The 23,753-nt window shown below is 43.7% G+C and overlaps 1 protein-coding gene across 5 annotated transcripts in view; it reads left to right on the forward strand.

Moving 5' to 3' along the window:
* LOC110071416 (uncharacterized) overlaps positions 1 to 23,753 on the forward strand; it is a 181,834-nt gene that overhangs the window by 63,738 nt on the left and 94,343 nt on the right. For 3 of the 5 annotated variants that reach the window (XM_078386436.1, XM_020779102.3, XM_072991263.2), the window contains exons 5-8: positions 2,356 to 2,478; positions 5,304 to 5,435; positions 10,028 to 10,153; positions 14,497 to 14,691. In XM_078386436.1, coding sequence (XP_078242562.1) covers positions 2,356 to 2,478; positions 5,304 to 5,435; positions 10,028 to 10,153; positions 14,497 to 14,691 — 576 coding nt within the window. The remainder of the gene's footprint in view (positions 1 to 2,355; positions 2,479 to 5,303; positions 5,436 to 10,027; positions 10,154 to 14,496; positions 14,692 to 23,753) is intronic. The other 2 variants (XM_072991268.2, XM_078386437.1) reach the window with 2 other exon arrangements.

A 23,753-nucleotide genomic window follows, 5' to 3' on the forward strand; every position in this document is an offset into this window, starting at 1 on the left:
TGCTTCTGCAGGGGCCGGGAAGAAGAGGGAGTGAGGACTGGGAAGGAGTTGTTGTGTGTGTCCATATGTGTGTGTGCGTGTGTGTGTGAGTGAGTGAGAGAGAGAGAGAGGGGGGACTGTATATGGGAGTGGGAATGAGTACGTGCGTTTGAGATGGAAAAAGAGAGATGATGTGTAAGAAATTGTGCAGACATCTCCACGACAGAGAATGTGTGCGAAGCAGGGAGAGCACAACTTGTTCCTGTTATGTATAACCCTTGCAGTGCTCAAGATTAACACGGCTGCCTGTCACTGTAAATCTCCTGAAACCCCAGCCCCGTAGTCCTCACCCCATTGCCCAAAGGAGCTGTCTCTCCTCACTGAGTCAATATGTGGGTAGGAACTGCTGGATGCCCTCACCAATTCTGATGCTAATGGGACTATTTTAACACAAACATGTTAGCCTGAACTCTGCAAGGAAGGAAGTGGGGATCTGGAGGATGTTTTAAAACTGTGGCCATCTCTGTGCCTTTTTAACCAAACATGTACTGAGTCGTCAAACCTCCCTCCCTCTGTATATGCACATTGTTGGGATGCAAAGTTTTTGGTTGTTTTGTGGGCATATGTCATTCTCTTCTCTTTGTTTATTTATGTCGGTGGGAATCTGGATGTTCTCCTAGTCCTGTCTGCTTCTCTCCTTTCCCACAATGACTTCCTGTTCAACAAGGGGGCTTTCTCTGCCTGATCTAGCCCTTTCTATCCCTACACGACCCCGTTCCTTGGGACAGGATGACTCAGCCCCCCCTCCCCCTCCAACGCTCCATCTTGTGGCTTGATTTCTCGTCTTTTCCTTTCGGGTGGAATGCTGGGAGCAGCAGAATAATTGCGGGTCCCAGCTGAGCAGGTGGGAGCAGGCGGTTCCGGCGGCTGTGCTGGATACAGGCCCACTGGCCATATTTTCCAAGATGATTTATGGGTAGCAAATGTTCTTTATGCACCAGGACTGGCTGGGATTTCACAGGCTCAATGGTGGGAGCCGGGACAAGTCCAGCTGCAAATGAATGTGTACTTGCATACATGCACAGTCATCGTAAATTGGCGTAGATTGTTGTGGAAATCCTGCTATTGGGCAACAAAAGTGGCTGAGACATCTCTCCTTGCACTGAACCTCTATTGGCGTACATTATACAAATATTCAGGCTTTCAAACTACACAGAGCTCTTTGCCAGGCTTTATCAGTGGTTTGACTCAGAGTCCTGCCTTATCCAACCACTTCTTCTTTCAAGCAGGGTGGAAAGGGAGCAAATCCTCAAGTGGCTAATAGGCAGATTGAAATGCAGTGTCTTCCCCTACCAAACCCATTTTAAAAGTAGGTTCTATAGTCAGTTAAAGGGAAGCTGGGGTTGATATAAGCCAGGTCCAGAGTTGCATTGATGTGGATTGATGTACACAGTGCTTCAGGTCAAACTGAAAGCTGGACTGACAGCCACTCGGGACCAGGGAGTTCCCTTTCTATTAGACAACAATGGGGAAATTTGACATTTGCCAAGCTCTAAAGCTAGCCAAGCTCTACTTGAAATGGCTCCTTCCAGAAAGAAACACTCTGGACTGAGGTTGTATGAGAGCCCACGGCTATTGCACCTTTTAAGAGATGGCGATCCTTATCCTACATGTCGTAGCCAGGACAGCTTTCTCTTGACTGCTCTTTGGGTGGCTCTGAGCTGTGCTTTTCCTACCCCAAACTTGCAGAGTGGCCATATGTCAAGAAGAAAGCCTCTGGCTCCCACGCCCATGCACTTTAACGAAGGAATCATAACCCTGATTTCGTAAGGCTCAGCTGAGGCTTCCTGGAAGACCACCTGGGAAATTCGGACAATCAGGCCAAATTATATAAAATAATTACTAGTAATACTGTAGGACGTGGGGTGGTCACTTATGCAGAGCTAAAAAAGGAGGGTGTGTGTCACCAAAAAGGGGCACAGAAGAAGACTGATCAGAGGGCACAAAATGGCATACAACAATGTATAGGTACAGATGCAAAATTAAAAAGTCATCATCATCTTATAGTAAGACACATGGAAACCAGAGAAACCTGTGGTTATTTTGGATGTTGATAGACTACTTCTCTCACAAGTGCTTGTCACTGGCAACATTGGCAAGATCTAATGGCATCTGGAGATTTGGAAGACCACAGGTTCCCTCTTCTTGATACAAACCACATACCTTCAGAATCCTTAGGCACAATATTTTTGTTTGTTTGTCCAGTAATTGCGTGTGCGTGCATGCACACGCACATGCATTTGCACACATGCATGTATTCACAAAGATATTCCGATTGACGATGCTTGTGCTTGCTCTTCCTCCTCTTTCTTGCAGGGTGATCTGCAACAACTGCTGATCGTCCCGGATCCATCTGCCGCAGCCCACTACTGCCAGCATTACATGCCTGACTGTGATAGGCAACTCACCTACAGGTTGTACACTCAGGATGCTGAAGAGGTAGGAGAACAAACAACGAGGGTTATTGGTGACCGGATTCTGTGTCTTCATGGGAGGACAGAGTCAGCATCTCCAGGTTATAGCAAGCTGGGTCTGCCTCTCTGGGCTGAGCAAGCTGGGGCAAAATCTGAGGCCCATAGCCCCTTCAGAGACCCACAGGTCTAACCAGTGAAGAAAACTTTCCTTGAGATTAGAGCAAACATGGGTCTAGTTATTCATGTAATCTTTCTCCCATTTCTGAAATGCCAAGGGCTGTTCTCTCCAAATAATTATCTCTCCCTATTATCCAGGTATTGGCGGCTAGGTTCCATTGCTTATGGAGACCAAAGGCCTTGCTAGGCTGAGTGAGGTTAGGGCTTACATTGGCAGAGTACTTGTTCAATAGGAGAATTTTTATGTTAACAGGTAGAACCCTTGTCAAGGAACAGAATCTCCTGTATACATCCAGTTTTCATTCTTTACAGACCCCATTTTCCACTCTGTGTAAGCAGATGAAGACAATTGACCCACCCCTCCCATTTTTTGTAACCTTGCTGACTGTAGACTGTCTTCCATTTTGCCCCTTGCTAGGACTGAGGACTTATGTTAGAGTTTAGCTCCTGTCAAACCTAGTTAGGAAAGCCAATGGGTGCGGGATTGTGGACTTGCAGCCTGACAACACTTAGAGGGATATATGCCCCCCATCTCTGGCATGCAAGATACAGGGGAGAGTAGAGAAATGCTTTGAGATGACCCCATATTTGGACCTGCATTTCAACATGAGATGTCTCTCTCAGGAAGACATTTGCAGTGTACTTTATGTCATGAAAATACCCTTGGCGATGTGGCAAAAAAAAAGGCATGGTTTGATCTTTGGTACAGGTGTGAAGACTTGTCTTTTGTATGCATGATGCTCCACCAAGGGTCCAAAGAAACCTTCAGTTAGGCCCTATCTCATGTAGGGTCCTTCAGTGTGTCCCCATAAATTACATCTCCCATGTGCTGCACACTGGCAAGTATATGAGGCTTTGATGCTGAAACAGCTCTGCAGATGGTGGAAGCAAGGTGTGGTGAAGCTATATTCAGAAAACCTGTCTTTACTATATCATTGATGGCCTTTCCAGGGTCCTCAACATCAAAGCTTTAGCATATATAAAATAACTAAGGGAAGTGAAGGCTCTGGGCAGCTTGGCCTCTTAAAGTGACTCATCCAAGGAGTAAAAACCTGACCAGAAATGTCGCTATATGGTTAGTCCTGTTGGCTAAGCAATGGAGTAGAACCTTTTATCTTCATGGTAATTGGTCAATCTCAACTAAACAAGAGTGCTGGAAAAATGGATCTTCAAAGCTTTTATATTGCAATTGGAATGGCATCTATCACCTGCCTTTAGAACCGAAGCACTGTTTTGGCTGGATTCGCTGTTGGAACATTTAAGTATGGACCATCTCATATTGAAACAATATGCAGTGAGGCTACAGTCATAAAACTGTAGATTTATCACATTTCCATGTTACGTTAAGCCATGATTTGTGCTAACCCCAATTGCATAGCAGATGTGAAAGCAAACTATGGCTTTTCCTCCCTCTATGCAGGGGATGGATAAAGTGGATAGGGGGAAGCTCTTTTCTCTTTCACACAATACCAGAACCAGGGGGCATCCACTCAAATTGAGTGTTGGGAGAGTGACAACAGACAAAAGAAAATATTTATTTACCCAGCATGTCGTTAGTCTGTGGAACCCCTTGCCACAGGATGTGGTGATGATATCTGGCCTAGATGCCTTTAAAAGAGGATTGGACAGATTTCTGGAGGAAAAGTCCATCACAGGTTACAAGCCATGATGGGGATGTACAATCTCCTGGCTTAAAAGGAAGGTACCTCCAAATGCCAGATGCAAGGGAGGGGTATCAGGAGACAGGTATCTAGTTCTCTCATGTGTTCCCAGAGGCATCTGGTGGGGCTACTGTGAAATAGAGGAAGCTGGACTAGATGGGCCCTTGGTCTGATCCAGCAGGGCTCTTCTTATGTTCTAGTTTATTTTTGTCCTGCCTCATTTGTCAGTTCCTTTTTCTGGCTGGACAGCTAAGGAATCAAGCCAAATTTGCAGGTTTGGATTCCACAACAAGCCACGATTTAAATAAGCCAGAGTCTATAAGCCAAAGACCTATAAGCCATAGGTTCAGAATGTGGTTTGTGGCTGGTCAACCAACCATGACTTGTTTATGGAGTCGGAGTTGCACTTTATAACAAGCCAGATTTTTTTTAAAAAAAAAATCCACCGTGGCTTGTTCTGACTTGAATGCTATCAATGTGTGGAAATATGCTTTTTAGTTCCATACTATGAATGCACACTAGAAAGGACCAATAGAAATCTGAGTTGTTTACTTAATGGCGACTGGAGATTGGTTCTGCAGCCTTTCGGATGACCAGCAAAGAGATCTCAGGCAAATTGGGATTAAGTCCAAAGGCATACAGCAGAGTTCTGGATATGCTGGGACTGCAGGTAGAAAGTAAGTATGTGAACAGAAGGGGCATGTCTGCATCATTACTGGATCAGAACAGTTTTCCTAGGAAACTTAACTCAGTCCCCCAGCAAGAAGAGAGAAATCTCTTGGATGACGGGTCTGTTCTGGGTGCAGCTCCCACCAGGTGCTCCTCTACCCATCTCTCCCTCGGGAATGGGTTCTTGGTACTTGGGTGTGGGGATGGTGCCTCCTGGTGTTCCATGGGAATGGAGGGGTGGTGGTGTCTCTTTTCTTTCTCAAGTGCCTGCTTTCTCTCTCCCCTCCTTCATTGTTTTCTCCCCTTCTTCTGTCCTCCTTTCCCCCTGCCCCATTCTGTGCAGAACATTCCTCGCAGGAAGGGCAAGAAGGGCAAGGGCAAAGGAAAGGGCAAGGGCAGGAAGAGAGGTAGAGGCAAGAAGAAGAGGAACAAGGAGTCACCCGAGACATTCTCGCTCCCTCCAGCCCTGGGCCAGGTAGAGAGTGCAACTAACTGCTCTCTGCTGGCCTAATACCTTGCAGCCTCTGCCCACCTAACTTGTGCTTCCTGACTAACCCTGCCGCTTTTTCCTCTTGCTTTGTCCCAATGGCTTCCTCAGGCAGTTTATCTTTCTGCTCAGTGCTTCTCTGTTGTGTCCACGCTGTTGCCAGTTTGCTCTCCTTGGGCAACCATAGGAGTTATGTTTAACGGCTACTGGCCTGGTCATGGCTTCTAGGAGTTCTAGGCTCACCATCCTGCTTCTGATTCCACCAATGCCATTTGGCTGATAGGACTCTTTCTTCAGACACAGGTGAGTTTTTCCTGCCCAGGGACATGTCCTCCTCGCCCAACAGCATATCACTTTCAAATTTCCCATGAGTGTCATATCATTAGTAATTTACAAAGTCAAAATGAGCCTATGGGCTTGATCAGCCCCTTTTGCCCATAAATTAATGCTTCCCAACCTTTGCGTCCCCAGATGTTATTGCACTCTATCTCCCAGATCTTGGCCAACACAGCTAGTGGTGAAGGCTTCTGGGAGTTTTAGTCCAAGAACATCTGGGGACCAAAAGTTGGGAACCATTGCCGTAAACTCAACTGCTGGAGCAGGGCCACATGTGTTTGCACAGTGATAGAAAGCCAGAGAAGTTCCTTAGGTAAATATCAGAGAACCTTTTGGTAGATTATAGCTGATTCCCTCTTGGTGTGAGGGTGTCAGCCTTTGCTAGGGCAAGTAAAATGGTATTTTAAGGGTGCAGGCGGAAATGAAAGAAAAATATGTAGATAATAAGAAAACAGGGAGTCACTTGGGCCTTGGTATTGTGAGTCACTACCTCCGGAAACTCATTGGAGAATGCTTGTTGGACAGAATTAGTACTTTGACAGACTTTTGACTTAGATGAGTGTCTTATTTGTTCATATATTGAAGAGGAGGATGAAGTGAAATGAAGAAACAACTACTGTCCCTGACAAGATCTTTTGACTCACTTGATTTATTATTTCAGAATAAATTACTATGTAAATCTCAGCAGGGGTTACCCTTCCCTCAGCCTCTGGTAGGCATAATTCTGTAGAGATTCTCTAACCTTATGGTGTATTATTGAAATGTTATAGAATTACTTGATTATTATAAACAAGACTTAACATCTTATGATAAAGCTTTGAATCCTAATTATTTAAACTTACCAGAAATAGTAAAAAAGTCACACCACATATAGGCAAAAATCCTGTTGTGTAGTTATGTCAGTGAAAAGGAAATAGCATAACTCACAGAGGCAAATTGCCACTACTTAATGAGTAATTGATGCCCAGTGTTGTGTGGTAGATAGAATGACAGACTAGGACTCAGGAGGCCTGGATTCAAATTTCTGCTCAGCCATGGAAACTCACTGGGGATTGGAACTGACAAAACTTTTCCTTAAATATCTCATCTTGAAAACCCTATGAAGGTTGCTGTAAGTCGGTTCCAGAAAAACACAGCAATGAGTCTGTGCTTGGATTCCTTATTGTACATCAGACAGGCTACTTGATCCATTAGCCAGAATCCAAATAGGGACTCATTAGGTAGTGTCAATTTGCCACGGTGAGTTACACCATTTAATTTCCACTGACACGACAACACAACAGGATTTTGGCCATAACCTTTTAAATGGGTACTTCAGAATGTGGAATTGTGTATGTTATTTCCTACATCGGCAGAGGGCTGGACTAGGTGCCTTCCAGATCTACAATTCTGTGATTCTCTATGAATCATAGAAGTACTCCTCTCAGAGGACTGGACTTGGTCATGGCTGCTTCTTGGCTGCATTTTCAGTTGTTTGTTGGTGTGAAAGGGCTTTTCAATACAGTTCAAAATTTTGAATTTGGGGTCTGGGTCTGGGAATCTTTGGATATGTAGAATAGGCCTAGAACTCAGAACTGTTTAGGAATCAAAGAGGCTTTTTACAGCTATGGTATGTAGGGGGCTGCTTATACTGAGACAGAGTGTTGGCCATCTAGCCATGTGTTATCAACTTTGACTGTGAGTGACTCTGAAAGTTTTCAGGCAAAATTCTTTCCTAGCCCTTATCTGTGGTATTTTTGTTTCCTCCCCTCCAAGGGTTAACTAGACTCAGCCCTGCTTAGCTCCCAAAATCAGACAAGATCCAGTTGCGTTCAAGGTGGTGTGATAAAAGATAAGCTTTGCCCTGCAACTGTTCATCAGCATTCCCTCCCGTAAATAATCAAATATTTTCTTCCAAGTGAATCCCAGTTCCATCAGCCTTATTGACATAGGTATAGATGTCTTCCTGTGCTCATTGTATTCACTTCCTGCTCTCTACCTTCCTCCATTTCCTCCCACTACCAGCCTTTGTGTGTCAGGGCAGCATCCAGAAACTTCTGAAATATGGGTTGGGGGATGCTGAGCTCATCCTGCCAGTGAGTCACTCTTGGTTTGGCCAGGGAGAACTATTTCCCTGCCAAATCGAGCAGTTGGCTTATTTCCTTCCTCTGGGATCAGAACTCCAGCTGTTGGGTTGCTCAGTGTGTTGGCAGGGCAAATGGATTTCTATTTTCCTCTTCCCAGGCAGGAACTGCCACCCACCTGCCCTTCCTTTTATATATATATGTATGTGTATTCAAAATGCACTGAGATCAAACTACAGTTGGTCCTTTGGATAGATTTTGGCACAACCCACTAGAATTGCATAGGCTGTGGCACACATAGAGATCACAGTCTGCCACACCATGAGATGTTTTAGCAAAACTGCAGTGGCTGCCAGCAAGTTCACGAGACTCGTTTGCCACTCTGAAGTTGGCTCGCTCAAAACAAGAAGCTGCCTCTTTTTTAACAGATTTATTAACCCTACCCTAGGACTTGGCCCACAGCTAGGGAAATGACAGCAGCACCCTATTGGAGGCCTGTCCGAACACAAGTTTAGGTTTTTGGGGAGGGGTAAACAAAACAAAACACAAAACACAACACATCTTGGTAGTAGAGCATAAGATTAGAAGGCTTACTTTGGGATATATTTATAAGAGGAGCCTCTTGATACAGTAGTCAAACTACAATACTGCAGTTAAAAGTCTGCTCATGGCCCCTGTTCACTCCCAGGCTTGAGATATATTCAGCCTTCCATCCTTCTGAGGATAGTAAACCAGCTTGCTGAGGGGGCAATGTATAGACTGCATAATTAAATTATAAACTGCCCAGAGAGTGCTTTAAGTACCATGGGGCCATATATAAGCAGCATGCTTCTGGTGAAACTGCTCCCAGTCTGCACTGTACCAGATCAATAACAAGTAAGTCAGTTGAAAAGATACAAGACAGAAGAACACTCCCTCTTAAACTGACTGTAGTTATTACAGTGAACAATGGGGACAGGAATGGAACAGAGACAGGAGAAGCCAAATGGAACTGATTTCTGATAAGAGCCAATGGTGGTCTTGTTTCCTGTCGTTTCTTTTGCTGAAGCCTCATGGAAGGAGCACAGTCAGCACAAGGATCAGGCAGTGTTTCCACCTTGTAGCGGCCCTTCAATTTCTTGATAACTTGGGCCTTAGCAGTAGCAGTAGATGATTTGCTAGCAGGCTATTACATAGTTCCCAGTTGCCTCTTTTTCTTCTAAATGCCCCCAAACACAGTGTGGAGCTTCTCATCTGCGTGCTAGTCAGGCTGTCTATGGTGGGGCTGGGAGATCGTGCCCAGATCACCCGATGTGACTGTCCTGTCCTTGAAATTGCTGGATATCCACTAGTGAACATGATGTTATTATGGGGCATACGTATGTAAGATCTAACTCACATTGATTGAAGTAGATGGTTGTTAGCTCAGTGAACATCAGGAGTTGTCTGACAGTATTCAGCTTTAGACAGAGTGCTAAACAGCGGCATGAGACTGATAGTTTACAAATACCACAAAGGAAAGTTGAAAATAACTGTATTCATTCTAGTTAGGATTGTCAGGTCTTTGGCTGTGTCCTGACGTTTCAGACTACAAGAATTCCTCAAGCTCTGCCCAGGAGGTAATCAGCTGCAGGACAAGGGCCTGTCTCTAAAAGAGCAGGCTGTGTTGGGCTTGGCTGGAAACTCTCTATTTGTTCTGTTTCTGTGCCTGTTAGGTTGCATGCCTGAGGCATAAAAGTCCAACCAGGAGCTTCCCTTGAATTAGCCGGTGCCATTATGTTCTGCCCTTCTGCTTTCCTAAACTCCTCCCTCCCGCTCTGCTAGCCAATGACCTCCTGTTCAACCATTTAGTTCTCCAGTTCCTCTCTTTGAATATCAAGGTATGAGTCCTTGGGAAGCATGTCAACCCAAAGACACTTCAGGACAATAGCTGATTGTTGTACATATCAGTCCTGACAGAACTCCCTGAGCCCAGAGGGGTGGTTAGTTCTCAGTTTTTATCCCAAGGCAAGATAACTATGTTTTCTTAGTAGGCCTGGACTTTTCTTTGCACTGTGACCTCTTTGGATGGCTTTTGGCTGCTGAAACATTTCTAACCCTATGGTAAAGAGCTATGCACTCACCTCTCAACGTACGATGACAAATGGATCGCTAATACACCAAGGAATCCCCAACTAAACATCTTATTTTCTTCTCTGCAAGTATGAGGCTGCAACTCCAGCTACACCTACCAAGGTAGCGGCTGAATTCTGGGAGGAGAGTCCCAGTGAGGCTCCTGGAGTCCTTGCCACTGTCACAGTCAGCTTGAACCTCACAGGCGACTATGAGGTAGGAAGACTTGGATGATGTCATGCACTGTGAATGACTATATAGGGCAATATTTATGCCTGTCAGTGGGTATGCGTATGAGTATGTATGAATGAGAGGAATGTGTGAATGGATTTGGGCGAATATGGGGTTGTATGTGGCTTCTGGAAAGTGTCTGATATGAGATATAACCTTTGATGTAGAAAAGGTTCTCTATCCATATTGTAGTCCATCTTTTTTTCTTAAAATCCTAGTTTTCTACATGCAGAGATGTTTGATGTTGGGGAACCTTCAGACATGGGTTGCACCCCTGCTTTCCAAGGGGTGGAAAGCAGCCCCAGTGAGTTTGTAGCATGTGCTGTTGCCCATTTGATAGATCCAATTCTGTGAATCACAGAGACAGAAAAGTCTGTTTCCCACTTCCATGAAACTTGTGTTAAGGAAAGACTCTTACCTGGTTTACTTGCCTTGAGATTCGGCACTCAGCACTCTACTTAACGTTACAACAGGGCTGTCTGCCTTTAATAATGTAGCATCCAGGAAAAATCTATTAGCTTTTTCTTGGGAAAGGGGGGAAAATAGGAAAGAAAAAGAAAACTGAGAATCTGAGAAGGTGATCCTGCATGAACACTCGTCCTGTTGCTGAAGAAGTTGGTGCAGTGGCAATTCAGCTGGGCCTTACTGTGGGAGGTCTAGCTGGACATGCCTCATCATGGTACGCTTTTGCATGTGACCAGCAGCACTTTATTAATTAAACTCCTGCTGGGAATATCCAGCTGTTCTTTTCTGCTTCCCTGGGGGTAATTCAAGAGATGCTGTGGACAGTTTTAGACTAGGGAACATAACTGCTACTGTCTACAGCAGAAATAATTGGACAGAGTGTCTTTTTCCAAGCCAGCATTTTCTGTACTCCCTTATTGAGTGTGAGAAATTGAGGGATCGCAGTTGATGTTCTTTGTCAGCATGGGGGATGAAAAGAAAGCAAATAGCTGTCATTTAATCCTTGCAGACTGACAGGGCAAACACAGATTACTGTAGAAATAAATGTGGGAATGAGCCACTGTTGTTTGAGAAGCAAGGAACAAGTGGCATTTCTCCTTAACATTTAGCTTCAATTTGCATTCCTATAGTATGTTTTAAAAGTGCACACACATAGATTTTCTCTTACCCAGTAGTCTAATCTGGTTCACACATAGCCTTGTCATGTACAGTATATTGTACAAGAATACCCTTGAATAGGCCTTGGGCTCCGTTCACCCCTTCCACCATGCACTGAACATTTAGAGAGATGTTTATTTCTGTTTATATGTGTGATGGTGGTGGTGGCTGATGCTTCTGCTGTATATACAGCCTTAGGTCCTTTTAAGGAGAAAGGCAGGATAAAAATATTTAAGATAAATAATGAATAAATTAAATAGATATACAAACATGTTGGTCACATGATAGGTGATTTACCTGCTATAGGATCAAGACCTAAGATACATAGAAATGTGAACATGTCATAAGGAACTGTGGTGATCCCCCTTTTGCGCCCCTTATTTCTTTGGGCTCCATAAAGGTAAACTCGCCCTATTCCGCTGCCATCAGGTATTATCTGAATACCAATTCAAGTCCCACACACAGGAGCTGCTCATATAACTTAGGAATCAGGTTTTCAATTAAACATTCTTTTATTAATGAACAAATAAAAAGGAAAATCAATATATAACTGGTTCAGGTGTTCCTGTATAATAAATTATGTGTTCAATCACTGGTATTCAGAACTCCTGTGTACTTTAAATCAATATCTCCCATGTTTTACTTATAAGTTCATTCCTGCCTGTTACATGTGTGTTTTAATCTTTCGGTTTCTTTTCTGAACCCCTTTTTATCTATTCCTAAACCCTAACACTTTCTCAACATCTTTTGGTCCCTAACTCTCTCTCTCTCCCCCTGATTCCAACTGTCTCTAACTGTTCCTTCCAACTGTCTAACTGTCCTGTTAGCTCCGCCCCTCGTGCTCTATCCTCTGATTGACAGGCAGGAATGATGTCATCTTTTGGATTCCGCTACATACCTCCCCCCTTAGCAAGCTCGTTCCATGGAGTAAATCTATAGTGGTTTGCTCCATGAACAACGTAGAAGCAGTTTAATTTTTTCTTCAACTTATAATAACATTACACATTTTAAATTCACATTAATACTTACTCCACATATTTACCTCCACTCAATTAACATTTGCAATCAACACTTTCAGTTTGTTTGTTATTACACTTTTCCATTGCTTACCATTCTTTCATTTTCAATGCAATTACATTTGCAGTTACTTATTTTTACTTATACATAACTGGAACAGTTTATTATATTCTACATTTCTTACCATTCTTTCATTTTAAAAGACATTACTTTTGCAATTGCTTAATTTTATTTATACATAACTGGAACTGTTTATTACATTCTACATTTCTTTTCATTAGTCCATTTATTCTTCATTCGGTCTTCTTGCCCAAGTTTCAGCAGCTATCTTTTGAGTCTTTCTTTTCTTGTGGAATTTAAAGTCCAAACCTTGCAAGTTTCTCTTCCAGTCTGCAAGCTTGTTCTTGTAGGCTTTCCCAGTTTGTACTTTCATTAAAGGTATTAAGTCCGTGCATAGTCCAAGTTGTCCTTTCCCCTTGCACGGCTTGATCTCCTGTAACAACCACCCCCTTTTGTCATACTTAAGTTCCATCGATGCACGGTGTCTCTCACCCGTCTGCAGCTTTCCACTCAGGAACGTAGTTGGCTGATGATCTTTCTTGTCATCTGCTTGGCTCAGCACGGCTCTGGGTTCGAATCTGGGCACCTCAGCATGGAACTCCTTCCGGGACTCTACGCCTCTCACGATCAGACCGGCCATCACCGCCTCCTTCTGCTTCCCAACAACCTCCTCGCAGTTGCTCGCCCCCTGGATATTTTCAGCTTTCTTTTTGTGTGTTAGGTTAGCTATAGGGCTAGCTATTTCTCTATTTTCTGGTGAACACTTTGGAGTTGCACCTGTTGTATCCATGTGGTGCACTGCTCCCTGTGCTACCCCTGGTTGGTTTGCGTAGACCTGCTTCTGTCTTATCAGCAAGGCTCTTACTTTTTTTTGTTTCTCTAGGGAAAGTACTTCATTTCATTGTCAGTTTCTTTCCTAGCACCTAGGACCATGTTCTCCCTTCTATAATCTGGTTCTATCATGTTTGTTTGAACCTCCTTCTGCCCTGGTTCTCTCATCTCTTGGGTTATATGATTTCTTTTGTTCCTTTTGGAGATTATTTGGTGTGGATCTGCCCCATTTAATTATAACTTTTTCCCTTTGAAGGGTTCTAGCTTCAGATCCTCATCTTTAGGGTTAAATGTTATCTCTTTGGCTTTTCTGTCAGCATCTATCTCCTGTTTCTGTTGCTGGCCCTGCACACCCTCTGCTGCAATCTCTAGAGGTCTCTGCCAAATATTCCCTAAGTTATCTATACATTGACTTGTTGTTTTATGACCTGGCTTCCCCTCTATTTTTGAATGTATTGTTTCCTGTCTTCCTTTTGAGTTTGTATTCACAAAATTAGCCTGTTTCACCTCATCTCCACTCTTTTCAAGTACTGACACCTCTCTGTGTTCCTGTTTCAGTTGATTAAAAATATTATTAATGTCTTCCATATAATTATTATAATCATCCCTACTCTATTTACACACATACAGTTTTTTGCTTTGTTTTCCCTGCCCCCATATTGGTTTTAAGAGGAAATGTGCTTCCAGAAAGCTTCCCTTAAATATCTTCTGCTTGAAAAGATGAAACTCCCCCATACCTTGTTTTAAAGAGACACACAGGAGGGAGATGGTCATACCCACCGTAATGGTTAGAGCCTAGAGATGGCAGACCTGTGAAACTGATTGGAAATGTCACCTGTGGCTTGCATGGTGCCCACTATAGTGCTAAACATTCTATATGTGGAAAAGAAGAATGCAAGCCTGAGGCTGGCTCCTGTACAGAACTGTGTATATACACTTGGGTTATGTATGCATCACTGGCTCCATCACTAGGACTAGATGAGCAAAAGTCTTTTCATTTTTTTAAAAAAAATAAGGAATTGAATGTGATCATTTGGAGGAAGGAAGGAGAGAGAGTCATCTAGGAAATCCACTAGTGCAGTGGTTTCCAGCCTTGAGTCATCAGATGTTCTTGGACTAAAACTCCTAGAAGTCTTCATCATTAGCTATGCTGGCCAGGATTTCTGGGAGTTGTAGCCCAAAAACATCTGGGAACCCAGTGTTGGGGACCCACTGCGCTAATGAGTTTGTAAAGCCTCTGATGCAAATCAAAAACACCTGGCAGTCTCCAATGTGTTTCATTTCTCCTCTCCTGATAGGACCTTTTTGGAGAAGAGTATGTCATCAGTGAAGACACAGACCTGGAGGCTAATGGCACTTACACAGCATACGATGAGAGACTGGACTACAGGATGAGGGAATATGATGACTACTATGACAACAGGGATGCTGGTGAGGAGAAAGAGCGTTATGATCCAGCTGAGCGCACTGAAGCCACTGTCCAGGTTCCTCAGGTAATGACTGTAGCTGTATTTGCTCATGCAATACTTCAGCAGTAGTGAGAGTACTGCAGAAAAAAAGCCCACTGTATTCTGTGGTACTATCATCGGTACTTTGAACATGGGGTATTCATTTGGATGCTTCACAGTGCTCATGTAAGTGCTGTTGAACTTGAGGAATCACTTTGTTGATGTGGCTAGCATATGCAATCTGGGACTACTTGTCACACACAACATTCATAAGTGGAGCTGAATAGAAGCTTGGTTGTTTGGGCACAGCATGTGTCCACTTGATTTCAGGCTGATGTAAAATACAGCAGTGCCTCACTATGACATGAACAGATCTTATTAATTTTGGTGGAACCAATGAACAAAGGAGAAGAGAAGATCAAAAGGACAAGGAAATGTAAATGGAGTTAATTTGTTTAATTCCAGGATGCACCTAAGGGGAGATAGTGGGAGATGTCTTTTACAGAAAGGTCTAAGAAAACCTTCTTATCAACGAGGAGGTTAGTCAGCTACAAGCACTGTGGCAAATCACATTATTTCTTCTGCTGTGCTCTGAAAAAGTATTTTGGAGCAGTGCTTCTTCATATTCCCCATTCCTCCCTAAAATTCTTAGCACTGATCCTTAGGACCATCACTGTTTATTATTCATTTGTTCATCTGTTTCATTAATAGGATGCCTTTCTCCTGAAAAGGGAACCCAGCATGGCTCACAATATTAAAAAGAATAGAATTAGGAACAGAATAAGTTTAACATTAAAAAACAATTAAACTATGTGCTAATTAAAGTATGATTGAATAATTAAAAGCTAGTAAATATTAAAAGCTATCTTAACTTTTAAAAGGCACTCAGGCACTCAATCAAGATTGTTAAAAGCCTGCCTGAAAAGATTGGCCTTCAGCTGTCAGCAGAAGGATAAAAGTAAAAGAGCCAGCCTCATCTGCCAAGGGATAACTTTCCATAATCTGGGAGCTGCCACAGAGAAGGCCCTCTCACATGTCCCATCAGCCATGCCTATGGTGCCAGTGGAACTGAGAAGAGGGTCTCCTGTGATGATCTTAAACTCCAAGAAGGACAAAGTCTAACTTGTTAACTAATCCACCAGAAGGAGAACAGAGGTCATCCAGAAGGTGTTTTGATCATCAGATGGCTCAGCCAGAAAGTACCACAGAGTTTGGCTTTATACCCTCTGTCCTGCTCCAGTCCCTTAGGGTGAGCAGAGAATGCTGGTTCAGCCATCAGTCCTTCTCCTGCCTTGAATGAGGCTGGTGTATGACCCTTTTAAAAAAAGTCCACATGGTAATGTGTATTGATATCAGTGCTTGGGAAGCAGTTTTTCAAAGCAATTTGTTGTAGATATATTTTTAGTGCCCCCTCCCTTGTATTAGTTAGCTATAATTTGAAAACAAAATCTTACACAGTTCTTCAAAAGTAACTAAAATACCTACCTTGGCCAGAACCCTGTTGGTAGTCCCAAATAGAGTATACCCACTGAATAAAAATGGCATCAATGCAAATGTTGACTCACCATTGATTCAGTGTGTTTCTTCTTTTCTGGAGTAGCACCAAGATTTAACAATTTGAATACTGCAAAGATCTAACCTGTGGTATGAAACACACAGTCTTCCTGTCTGCCAAGTTTTATCCTTTACAACCCACAGCTGACCACAAGGCCCAGCACAAGGCAACCCAGGAAATGCTGCCATAAGGGTGCTGCTGGATCACCAGGTAGAGAGACATGTTGGTGATGCTGTATGGATTAGCCAAGAGTCGCCTTTGCAACCAGCTCCTCATCCTTTTTCCAAAAATCTCCTTCTTCACCCTAATATTTGCTGTAAGAGAGAGGAAAAGGACACTCTAAAAAGAAAGAGAGAAGCAAGGATGCTATTAAATAGCTACTTATTTTCTCCTAGAACATCGTATGTTTTTCAGAGTAAAGATATTGCTCTAATATTAACATCTGACGTTGATGTATAGGGACGTGGTGGCGCTGCGGGCTAAACCACAGAGGCCTGTGCTGCAGGGTCAGAAGACCAGCAGTCATAAGATCGAATCCACGCGACAGAGTGAGCTCCCGTCGCTTGTCCGAGCTCCCACCAACCTAGCGGTTCGAAAGCATGCAAATGCAAGTAGATAAATAGGGACCACCTTGGTGGGAAGGTAACAGCGTTCCGTGTCTAAGTTGCACTGGCCATGTGACCACGGAAGATTGTCTTCGGACAAAATGCTGGCTCTATGGCTTGGAAACGGGGATGAACACCGCCCCCTAGAGTCGAACACGACTGGGCAAAAAATTGTCAATTGTCAATTAACATCTGATACCTGTGGATAAGGGACCTTCCCATGGGACTGTTTGTGGCTTTCCCAGCACCATCCTCTCAGCCACCTCCCCACCTTGTTACTCAGAACTGCCAGGAGCCACCAGGCCATGAGTCTGTGGGATCCTGGCATTTAAACCAGTCAGTTTGAACGGAGTTGCCACACTCTGAGCTTTGTGAGTCACAGAGACTACAGAACTACCGAGGCATCTCTTCCAAGCATCTCTGAATCTTCCTGTGAGAATGTCAGCAATGCTACCTTGTAGAGATACCAAAAATTCAAGCGCTGGGGCACCTTTAGGAAGCATTGAATGACTTGATAAACTGGTGAGGCTGGCCTTGAAAGTCTAGAGTTAAGTTGGTACCATTCTAATTTTGCTTTGCTTACTCTGTATGTGTGTTAACCTGTCTGCAAGTTTGAGATGCATATGTTTATAGAAATAAATAAATCTTACTTCTGCAGGCCACAACGTCATCTATTATATAACTAATAAAATAAATATAGTAAATAAATGTTTGGTTCTGGAGCTTGATGCTAAGTTCTAGAATATCAAGCAGCTGACTTAGTACAGTTTTCCTTACCATTCCCTCAAGCTCTGGAAAATGTGAAGTGGCAGCTTTTCAGGGTCATATTCTTTTGGGAAAGACATCTGGAGGCTCTGAGTGTCTTTGTGGTGATGTTGTGGTGACAGGTCTCTTGGAGTTGAAGAGGAAAATCTTCCTGTCCAGAGTATCGTCTGCCACCCATTTCATGCTTCCTGGTTCTTTCTCAGTTTAGTTTCACTCCACACAGAAACTGACGCCGGGAAAAATAAATTTTCCAAACACCATTTTGTAGTTACACATTATTTTTATTGTAATGTAAAGTTCTTCTTCATGGCCTCTGTGAATCACACCCTGGGGTGATCTGCGCCTGCACGGAGCCTCATTGGAAAGTTCTAGAGCTTCTGCGGTAGCAAAACCCACATTAGAACAAGGCCCCTCCTCCCTCGTACAAGTACCTTGGTGCCAAGGCTCCCCTTTCAGTTTTTTTTCCAACCGCCGTGTTGAGAGCCTCATAGTTCTGCCTCTGTGAGTAAAAGAAAAAGAGTTTATTCTTAATTCCTTCCTGTTATCAATCTTTTTTCCTTTAAACTTTTAGATCAAATTCATTATCCTCAGATCATCCTTTCTACTTTGCTCAGCCTCCGGCTGTAGCCCCCCGCATCATAGTTTTTTCTCCTCAAATCATTTTCTCCTATTCTTGGCCCCTTCGGGCCCATTTAAACACTGCATGGTCTGTAATAACAAAATAGCACTCTCCGATGGCCACGCCAAGTGTCTTTTTTGCTTGGGAGAGGCACACCAGACATCCTCCTGCCAGCATTGTAAGAACTTCAAGCACAGAGTCCTCCATTCTTGCTTATCCAGATTAAAACTCTGTCTTTGGGAACAATCCCTTCAACCAACCAAAATGGCCCAACCTCCTTGTAAGGCCACCTCACAAACCAAAGCAATGGAGAAGGCTCTTTCTGAAGCCTCAAAACAACATCCATTGACCACACCATCCCACTCCAACGCTCCGTCCACTTCGTATAAAACTTCAAAAACCCATAAATCAAAGCACTTGATACTGAAATCCTCAATATTGAAGCCCTCCACTAAACGTCAAATGTCCACTGGAGCCTCTTCAGTTCCGGAGCCTTCTCTGCCTAAAAGACCTAAACAGCATAAATCCAAAGCTGCAGTCATTTCTCAGCAGCCTCAACAAACGACCAAATCAATCTCTATTGGTTCACCTTTTGACGATGATGGAATCCCCTCTCATCAACCCTGCTCCCAATCACCAGAATGGGATGACAGATTAACATCTTCTCCTCCCAGTCCTCAACACCAGTGCTCAACCGGACAAACTGCAACCCCCAATCAGCCAGTTGCTCTATCCAGCTTGGCTGTACCTTCTCATGGCGGGCCTCAATCTTGACAGCCATTGCTGTCGAAATGGCCGTATCACCATGACCCGCATCAACTCCAAACAGCTCCCTACCTGGAAACTAAAAGACCCGGGGTGGTTGAGCAATTTTCTTCTACACACGAGGCTTTTACAGCTTCAGCCTCCTGATATTTTTCCACTAATCAAGATGAGGGAAATCCTTCCTCTCGCTCGACATCTCCAGCGTCTATATATTCCACTGCTTTACCAACTTGTCAACAATCTCCATTTCGACATCACCGAGACACAGGCTCTGATATCGATTATCCTCAGTATCCATCTTGGTCCATGGATACTTGTTCTGTCTATCAACACACAATTTCCATCGCCCAATAGAACCAAGCCATCAAACTCGACATCATTATGACCCCGAGTTCAACACTGATATCGAACAATGTCCATGAACACTTGGATGACATATCTCGATATCGAAAATCCTCAACACCGACAAAAGCCCTAGGACATGCTGGCTCCATCAACATCAAGCCAGAAACATCAATACCATGACACTCAGCCTATCAACACCGAAGTCGATCGACAATCCATCGACTCCAGACCCGATCCTGATTATTCCGATCATGGATCCAGACCTCAAATGCCATTAATATTACTTACCTCACCGGAATCTGACCTTGTCGATGCTGACCCACCATTACCAGCGGAGGATTCCAAACTTATGCCCAATTTATGATCCGTGTGGCTAAGTCTCTCCATCTCCAAATCCACTGTCCTTTGACAGAACCAGCTGATCATCTATATGACCCAATCTCTAAAGATACAACTACTCCAGTACACATCTAGATGCTTCTGTCTCTACTCAGTACTGCTCAACGATCCTGAACAAAACCAGCCTCTTCCCATACCATGTCTAAACTAATGGATAACCTCTACAGAGTCCATGGTCCTGGAGCTTTATTTCTTCAAAAACAATGAGCTCCAAACTCTATTTTTGTCGAAGCCTCACAATCCAGATCTCGACATTGACAAACCCTCATACCACCAAATAAAGACAGTAGAAGGATTGACTCAATGGGAAGATGGCTTTATTCATCAGCAGCGTTGACCATGTGTGTCGCTAACTACCAGGGAGCCATGAGTGCATATCAATGTTTCCTTTGGGACAATATGTCAACCTTTGTCGAATCTTTACCAGAGGACAAAAAAGTAGTCACCCGAACCTTTCAACAAGAAGATCTTTCCATTGCCAAACAACAGATGCTTTCTGCTAGGCACACGGTCGACACCACAGCAAAGTCAATGGCCACTTCAGTAGCCTTATGATGTTTCTCTTGGCTAAGGACGGCTGGCCTGGATGAGGATGGCCGTGCACGTATCGAAGACCTTCCATTCTATGGAGCAGGCCTCTTTAATGCTGAAACTGACTGTATTTTGGAAAACGTGCAAAAGAAAAGATCAGCAGCTAGACGTTGGGGAGTTTATCCATCTTACCAACAGTGCCCCCAACAAAATCAGTGGAGACAACCGTACAACTCATATCAAAAATTCCAACGTGATCCTCCGAAACAAACATCTTATACACCCTATTTCAGAAATCAAGGAAATAAACCCCACCAGCAACCCATTACTAGGCTCAATGATTGCAAGCCCAAACATCACGTTTGATGCTCCGATGACCGAGATTGCACACCACTCCACCCATCCTGCTCTCTGAAAACACCTACCTGTCTAGGAACCCATCGCTACAGATGCCTGGGTACTGTCCATCATCTGTGATGGCTACCACATCAGTTTCTTCCAATTTCCTCTGACAACACACGTCATCACTCCACCATCTCCAACCTACAAGTGGAAATAAGAAATTTACTCCTCAAAGATGCCATACAACCTGTCTCACAACACAACAAAGGGTTTTTCTCTCGCCATCTCACCGTACCCCAAAAGGACGATCTTCATCCTATCTTAGACCTATGAGAGTTAAACAAATATGTCATTACCTCAAAATTCTATATGGTTACCCTCTGTGATGATCCCCCTTGTTGCCCCTTTATTTCCTTTGGGCTCCACAAAGGTAAACACGCCTTTTTCCTTCTTTTCGCTGCCACCAGGTATTTCTCCTAATGCCACTACAATTCCCACACACAGGAGCTGCTCATATAACTTAGGAATCAAGGGTTTGATCAAATATGCTTTTATTAATGAACAAAATCATAAGGAGAATCAAATATATAACTGTGTCAGGTGTGCATATATTAGATCATGTATTCAATCACTGGTATTTCTCGTGTTATGCTTATGTGTTCATTCCTGCTTGTTCAATATATTTTACTCTTTCAACTTCCTTTCTTAACCCCTTTTTAGCTATTCCTAAACCCTAGCACTCTCTCCCCATCTTCTTGTCCCTAATTCTCCCTATCCCTATCTGATTCCAACTGTCCTTAACTGTCTCTTCCAGCTGTCTTAACTGTCCTTTTAGCTCTGCCTCTCCTGCCCTATCCTCTGATTGACAGGCAGGGATGACATCATCTTTTGGATTCCGCTACACCCTCAAATCAGTTTTCCCTTTACTCCACAAAAACAACTGGTTCACTGTCATAGATCTCAAAGATGCATACTTCCACATTTCCATACATCCTTCACACAGAAAATTCCTTTAATTTCAGCTAGGATCACAAGCCCACCAATTCAAAAGTCTTCCTTTCAGCCTTGCAACAGCTCCAGGAGTATTCATCAAATACATGGCACCAGTAGCTGCTTACCTCAGGTTGCAAAAATTCTCATATTTCCATATATCAATGATTGGCTTTTTGTAGCTCATTCCCCTCACAAGGCCCAACAAGACACTCACTTCACCCTTGCTGTCCTTCGCAATCTCGGTCTCATGTCAACGAACAAAAATCAAATTTGAAACCTATGAAGATTTTTCCTTATATAGGCACATGCATAGATTCCACACAAGCATGTGCCTTTCTTCCTCCAGACAAGAGAGAAAATCTCATCACATTACTTCAAGTTTTCACCCCTCATGCTATGGTACCCGCCTTGACTGTGCAACATCTACTAGGTACCATGGCCTCTATGACTTCAGTAGTGCAGCACGTATGTCTCACGATGAGGTCTCTTCAGTCGTGATTTCTCACCTTCTTTGACCAGCTCACAGACCCTCCTCGCACTCTTTTAAGGGTCACTCCAGAACTCGCCTCCCAACTTCAGTGGTGGTGTTTTCCTCCCAACCTGTCGAGTGGCCATTCTGACAGTGATGACCACAAATAAAGGTTCACCACCGATGCCAGCCTCACAGGCTGTGGAGCTCACTGCAGATCTCTCAAAATCCACAGCAAGTGGTCTTCCAGAGAGAAATTGCTTCACATCAACAAATTAGAGCTGTTGGCAGTTATAAAAGCTTGCAAAGCTTTCAGAAATCTCCTCACTGGCAAGATGGTACAAATTGCCACTGACAAGACCATGGCAATGTACTATATTCTGAAACAAGATGACACCCACTCTCCAAGTCTCCTCTATTTAGGAGTCAACCTCTGGGAGTGGTGCCTAGCACATCATATCTGCCCCACGGCCTTACACATTGCCGACCACAATAACGAATTGGCCGATCTACTCAGCCACACAAACTCTGAAGCTCACAAATGGGAGTTAGACCAATCAGTTTTTCTTCACCTATGTGAACGATGGGGCAAACCAACTCTTGATCTCTTTGCCTCCCACATGAATTGGAAGTGCAAACGATAGTGCTCCCGAGCTGGCATTGGCAAACACTCCCAAGGAGATGCATTCATCGGCCAATGGCCCAAGACCCTCACTTACCTTTTCCCGCCATTCCCGCTTCTCCACAAGGTCATGGTTCGCCTACAACAAGGCAAACCCGATGCCATTGTTATAGCCCCTTGGTTGTTGAGACAACCCTAGTTTCCAGTCCTTCACAATTTCTCATCAGACATTCACCACCTCCCTTGCGTGCCCAACCTCCTCATGCAGAACAACGCCCAAGTACTCCACCTAGACTTACCTGTTCTGCACCTGGTAGCGTGGAGGATTCTGCCTCGCTAATGAATGTCCTCTGTCAAAGAAGCCCTCCACTAGAAAGGCTTACCTATATAAATGGAACTGATTCAAGTCTTTCACTGAAGCTTCTTCATTGCCTTCTATCAACCCATCACTTGCTACTGTTCTATGTTTTTGCTTCATCTCAAGTCCAGTGGCCTTCCCTCTCTTCTTTGAGAGTTTACCTCTCTGCCATAGTTTCTTATCAGCCCCCTAACTCTCCAGCAGCTGATTTCATCAAGCATCGAACATTGAAATTTTTTTTAAGGTCTATCTCATATCTACCCAGATACCTGCCTGCCTTCCCTGCAATGATCACAAAAACTAGTACTACAACTTACTAAAGCTCCTTTTGAATTGTTAGCTTCAACTGATTTAGGGCTACTTACCTTTAAAACAGTTTTCCTCATCGCAATCACCTCAACTCAACGAACTAGTGATTTATCGGCCTTATGTCATGACTGTCCTTATTTACAGTTTTTTTTCTGGAGAAACTATCCATGGATGTTTCTTTTCTCCCCAAAGTCGTATCTCAATTCCATCTCTCTCAGCCATTTATCCTTCCTTCCACAGCTCAATAAAGACTCCTCCATACATTAGGCGAGCCCTTGCCTTTTACATCCAATGCACCCAATCTTTCAGCCGTTTGCCTTGAATTTTCATAAGTCATACCTAGATGGCTCGCTTCAACCATTCACCTTGTGTATCAGCTGCCATGCAAACCAGTCCTGAAAGTGATTCGTCCTCACTCCACCAGAGCAGT

Source organism: Pogona vitticeps, chromosome 2 (genome assembly GCF_051106095.1).
Source record: "Pogona vitticeps strain Pit_001003342236 chromosome 2, PviZW2.1, whole genome shotgun sequence".
Taxonomy (NCBI): domain Eukaryota; kingdom Metazoa; phylum Chordata; class Lepidosauria; order Squamata; family Agamidae; genus Pogona; species Pogona vitticeps.